The 5,538-nt window shown below is 36.9% G+C and overlaps 1 protein-coding gene across 1 annotated transcript; it reads left to right on the top strand.

Moving 5' to 3' along the window:
* The first annotated feature begins 602 nt into the window (after window positions 1-602).
* Window positions 603-3,985, top strand: LOC103427329 (protein yippee-like At5g53940). Its single transcript, XM_008365392.4, has 5 exons — window positions 603-892; window positions 1,409-1,452; window positions 3,237-3,345; window positions 3,444-3,499; window positions 3,577-3,985. Exons 1-5 carry the CDS (start codon window positions 797-799, stop codon window positions 3,665-3,667), a joined length of 396 nt encoding a protein of 131 aa, XP_008363614.1. The 5' UTR covers window positions 603-796; the 3' UTR covers window positions 3,668-3,985.
* Window positions 3,986-5,538: the final 1,553 nt, after the last annotated feature.

Here is a 5,538-nt window from a genome sequence, read left to right as displayed (position 1 = left end):
ATTCAATTTATTCAATTTGACAGTTATATATTAGTAATTAATTAGGATATCGAGTGACGCATAACAAAGTAACAATATTTTATAATTTTCTTTGGGAATATTATATTAACAAAGAAAATATTTGACTTATCACTAGCGGAAGCGATAATTTGGTAGTTTCAAACTTCAATGAGGTTCTCACATATATGTTGAAATGACCTTTGACAATCTACCTGCAACGCGACATAAGCATAAGCATTGCGTGGTTGGTTTATTTTTTATTATTTAAACACACTGCAAGTGCCAATTGGATAAATGACGTCATTTGAATAGCAGATTACGTTATAAACAAATTTCGCTTTAACTCACAAAAATAATTTAGATGAAACAAATTCAGTAGGACGAGACGTCCCCATCTACTGCAACTCCTTTCCTAATCTACACTTGTCACAAATAAAAGAATTGGGGTGTTGGAAACGAGAAATTTTTAGTTGTGACGGGAACACAAGTGGTACATTACGTATTTTAATGGGAATGGTGAAAATTTTTATTCTTTAAGTTATTAACTTTTTAACACACATATATTATCATTTATATAATGACATATAATGTACTACCTGTATACCGATCACATTGGAAAATCTATCTTCAAGAACAAGCAGAGTGGCACTGAGTGCCCATCCTCTTTTCTCTCTCATATATAAAAAAACGCTAACAGATACATATATTGGTCCCGAATCCTTGAGATATACATATATGTATTGGGAGTAGTGAATCACTAGCAGCTAGCAAGAGAGAGAAGCTGAGGAAAAGGAAGATGGGAAGGATATTTGTGGTAGAGCTGGAGGGAAGGTGCTACAAATGCAAGTTCTGCAAAACTCACTTGGCCCTCTTCTCCGACTGTGTCTCTCGGGTAACGTTTTTCTCACTCTTCCTCTCAATTTCTTCTCAAAAGATTGCATCTTTCACTCACAACAACAAGTACCCATCATCAACCACTGTAAAAGTTTCTCTCTCTGTTCTTCAGTAATTGTAGTTTGTCGCACAAATTTGAGTTATCTGATTTGGGCCTTAAGTAAATGCATAGAAAGTGGGATTGAATCGTCTAATTTCAGTTTCAGTGCTTTTTCGTAAATTTTTTAGTAAATGCTTATTGGTTAGTTTTCTAATGCTTATGTTGTGAATTTATCGTCCTTGATTTACAAATATGGGCAAAGTAAGAAAGAATTAGAAGAATTTTCGGGTTTTCGATGTTTTTTGTTGTAGGAGTACAAAGATTTACCACTCTAAGGACTGTGCAATCTGGTATGTTGGTCACGATTTTCGAGTTGCTAGGTCTTATTTGTTTGTGATCACCAGCATATATTTAAACTTCTCTATTGGGTTTTCACATTCTTTCAGGTCTCATTTTTCCCTTGTGATTGTTTAGGCTTTTCATTGCCGCCGAGGAAAAGCATACCTCTTCAATAATGCGTGAGTTCTTCATCTTTCATGGATATCTGATCTGATTCAGATATATGTTTTATATTTTTCAAGCTTTCAGTTTGTTCAGTTTATGGATTCTGTATTTATCAACTAGTGCATCTTGTCACTGCATTGCATGTAAATAGCCGTTCTGACATTGTTATATGGAAAGAAGTATTCAGTTCCTCTTGGGTTCTTCATAGTCCTATCGGACACCATTAAAATTCCCGAATTAGGTTATTCAAAATGATTCGAAGCATGGCCCCGCAGAAATGTACAAAGATCTCGTAACTATAAGAGTGTGGCTTTCACCTTGGCAAGATGCAGTGAAGCTACCTATTACGTGATCTTTGGTTTAGGCGAACAAGAACGTGCTATTGAGTAACGTTTGTTTACATGGAGAAGTTTCTTCAATTTGATGTAGATCTCCCAGGAAAGGAAAGAGTTAACTTTTCCTGTGGATTTAGCTAAGATCATGCATTTCCTGTAATGCTAATCTGCCCTGCTAAAAGACTTTCTTTTGCTGAGAAAGATTTACTCGAGTTTAACTAGATGTTGAACATTCGTAGTCGTGCTTCTTTGGGGGTTCCAGTTTGATGTATATTAACCGAGAATGCTAATGATAGTAGGATAGCTGCTCAGGGATGACTGGAATATGGGTTGTGTTGAGTTGATGGCTCTGGTGGATGGGCAGTGCTGCAGTGGGCTTTACTTGTAACATGTATGCAGAATCATTGCTGGTAAAGTTGGGGCCGTCAATCCAGGACCAGTAGGTGGAAACATGGATAAAGAAGATTAGTTTTTAGATATTGGAGTGGCTTTTAGTTGGACAAATTTTCTGTGGACCTACCTCTTCAATAGAAATCTCTATGACTAGGATCTAGGAGTCAATTTTATTAGTGGAGGGAATTGCTGGTGCTGAGTTGCTGATTGTTTAGTGAAGTCTGGTTTTTCCAATCTTAGTTTTCTTTACATTGAAGAAGATTGATGTCTACTAATAATAAAAGAATTGGTGTATGTAGTGCCTTTTATTCAAGATTGTTTTGTTTCCTTGGTTCTTTTTGGGTTTAGGCACTTGCTGTCCAGGAAAGTGCTCGAATACGCTAGACAAATAGTGCTATATTTCAAGTTTCGGCAAACCATGATAGTCATATGTTGTCTTCATCAAGTTTTTTTCACTCCTTGGATTGATGAGAAAGGTTCTGACTTATCTTTAAAGGGTGGCTTCACAATTCGTGGTCTAGGACAGTGATCTCCTTGTGGGTAGGAATTTAAAGATGTCCGACTTCTACTCTTAACATCGAACCAACCTGCCATCCCAACCCGTAGTACTCTTGGCACCCTGTAGAATGTATTTCCTGTTATGAATAGAAGGAACAAGCCAAGATCAATTGAAAAATAATTAAGGGAATGAACACCCTAAAGAAAACCAGTTGGGAAATAGGAGAAACTGAAACTTTTTGTAACCGTTAGAAACTGACTTCCAGTTGCTGCTCAGTTTTACCACTTCAGAAATTGATGCTTTTTATCTTATTCAGTCGACTTTTGATATAGTGCAAGTAATTTCTCCTTTGACCATATGGGTAACTGTATGCTTTCAACTTGAGGACTTAATTAGTAGAGTTTAATAAGTTTTGGCTGCTTAAATTTTAGGAGAGAGCTGTGGAGTGAGATCAAAACGATATCTCATATTCCAGCCATGACTTAATGACATTTCAATTGTTCTTATAAGTAACTTATGTCAGACAGCAATCCAGTAGATACTGATTTATGCATTGGATTTTGTGAACCAGGGTGAATACCACTACTGGAACATTAGAGGAGAGGATGATGCTCTCGGGTTTGCATACTGTTGCAGATATATTTTGCTGCTCTTGTGGACAAATCGTTGGCTGGAAATATGTAATCTCTCTCTCTGGTGCACACACTCTACCAGTGTCGTATACTGCATAGTTTTTCAACTTCATGCCCCTCAAAACATTCTTTTATCCCACGTCCAGGAATCTGCACACGAGAACAGCCAGAAATATAAAGAGGGAAAGTTCGTCCTTGAAAGGTATAACCTTCCCTTAATTTTTCGGTCAATGCATAATGTGCTCAGCTGTCATTCTTACTTTTACCTTCATAGTACAGAGGAAGGATCGTAGACGAAGTAGATTTTTCCGCAGAGTACTTTGTTGATACTCGTCCTAGCATGAGTGGTAGTGACGCAGACGATGCATAGGAACTAAATTTCGTTGCCGGAATAGTTGTACCGGACGCGAGGCAAGACAGAGCAGCTGCTGCACCGTTTGTAATACATTGTAAACATTACTTGAATAAATGACTTGGTAAACAAGACAAACGCAGATGTGAAGTGTTTGGGTGCATGTTGTTCAAGCATATTGATTCATGTGTTTGACGGAATTGATTTGTTACTTGGGCTTGTCAGCCTTTTGTAGATATTTGGGCCGCTTTATGGGCCCTCCTTGTTGGGCTTGTTGAGTATGTCCTTCCCTTTTTCGGGTTTGAGGAATTGTTGAAACTATGAGTTTTTCTCTAATGTACATTAAAAGTGTACGGTTAAGTTATACAGAAGAACATCTAATGTGCAACTTAAGAATTATTTAATAACAATTTCGTTTTCAGTTTTTTTTGTTTTGGTTTTCAAAAAACTAAATGTAGTTACCAAACTATGTATTTTAGTTTTGAGTAATGCTAGGTAGACTAAATTTGTAGACTAAATTTTGTAAACTAAATGATATGAAAGTTGATGATTGAGTTATTATTTAAGCGTTGATAAACATGCTCATTTCCTATTAGTGAAACATAATATGGACGTGGATACGAAATTAGAGGATGTACTAAAAAAGAGTCAGGTAAAAAACAACAAAGCCAAAAAAGAGTCAGGTAAATAACCACAAATAAAATAAAAGACCCAAGCAAAATGATAGTCACAACCCAAGATACAACGAGAGGCCCACATAAGCTTAGGGCCGAAGGTTGAAAAAACAAACAACAAAAAACCCTAATTCAAGTGGCATAAACCAGATTCGGCGCCACATCCTCGGAGAAAGCCAAAGTCGAACTGAGAAAATAGACACTAGAACCAAGTCCCCATCACGAATCCCTGCAAATATATACAAACAAAGTATCTTAGAGGTAGAAAGTGAGGTTAAGGGGTATGTAAAATACACTTACTATGGCGAAGGCTACAGAACACCTAGCATCGATAGGGATTTAGCATGCCGGTTGAGGGAGGGGAAGTGAGGGAGAGAAATGGATCTTATATCCAATTTCTGAACGGAGCTCGTTGATCCGAGCACCTGGTGGGGTGGGGATGGAATATCACGACTGAGGAATAGGGAGGAAGGAAAATTAAAAGACGTAGGCATGAAGAGCAAGATAATTGAGAATTGGCTCAAGGAAAATTGAGATTAAACTCAGGGGAGAATCGAGAATTAAAAGGGAAGGGTGAAAACTGAAAAATGGGAAGGAAGATGAGGGGATGCAGGGAGGGGTAAGAGCATAGGAGATGAGTGGGGAGGGCAAAGGAGAGAGAAACTGAGGAAAAACTCACGGGAAACAAAGAAGAGAGAGGAAAAGAAGAAAGGAAGAAATGAAGCAACCAAGGAAGGAAGGAGGGGTGGATGCCTTCGGCACCCAAGCCAAAGGCTAGGGCCAATGGCGAAAGTTTCCTAGGTTTGTTTTTCACATAAAAAGAATTTTAGAGAACCAAAAAGGGAGACCTTTTAGAGAAAGATAACCTTTTTTTTTTTAGAGATTTCTGTGTTACTGAAAGTAATCTTAATGATTTGTTAAACAACACATATTAAAACTTCAACATACATCTATGTGTATACATGTACGTACTTTTCACATTTAAGAATGTTATTTTACACATTTAATATAAATATAAAATTCACGTTTTTAACATGATTGAAGAAATAAAAATAAAAATTTTAAATAATAATTTAAAATAGGGCCACATTGGGCAAAATATTATTTGAGGAAAGTTATCAGATAATACACATATAACTTGTAACGTGTAAAGTTTTATGTATTAGTATACTCGTGCTACACCATATAACTCGTGTTTCGATACCTATAAAAATT

This window comes from Malus domestica, chromosome 03 (assembly GCF_042453785.1).
Source record: "Malus domestica chromosome 03, GDT2T_hap1".
In the NCBI taxonomy this organism is placed as follows: Eukaryota; Viridiplantae; Streptophyta; class Magnoliopsida; order Rosales; family Rosaceae; genus Malus; species Malus domestica.
The sequence above is the reverse complement of the archived record's forward strand: the minus strand, read 5'-3'. Positions and strand labels throughout refer to the sequence as shown.

Bases quoted from the DNA above. Each gene is read 5' to 3' on its own strand.
- LOC103427329 (XM_008365392.4), top strand. From the start codon at position 797: ATGGGAAGGATATTTGTGGTAGAGCTGGAGGGAAGGTGCTACAAATGC. The intron at 1,453-3,236 runs GTGAGTTCTTCA...TTTGTGAACCAG, and splicing joins GCATACCTCTTCAATAATGC to GGTGAATACCACTACTGGAA. The intron at 3,500-3,576 runs GTATAACCTTCC...TTCATAGTACAG, and splicing joins GGAAAGTTCGTCCTTGAAAG to AGGAAGGATCGTAGACGAAG.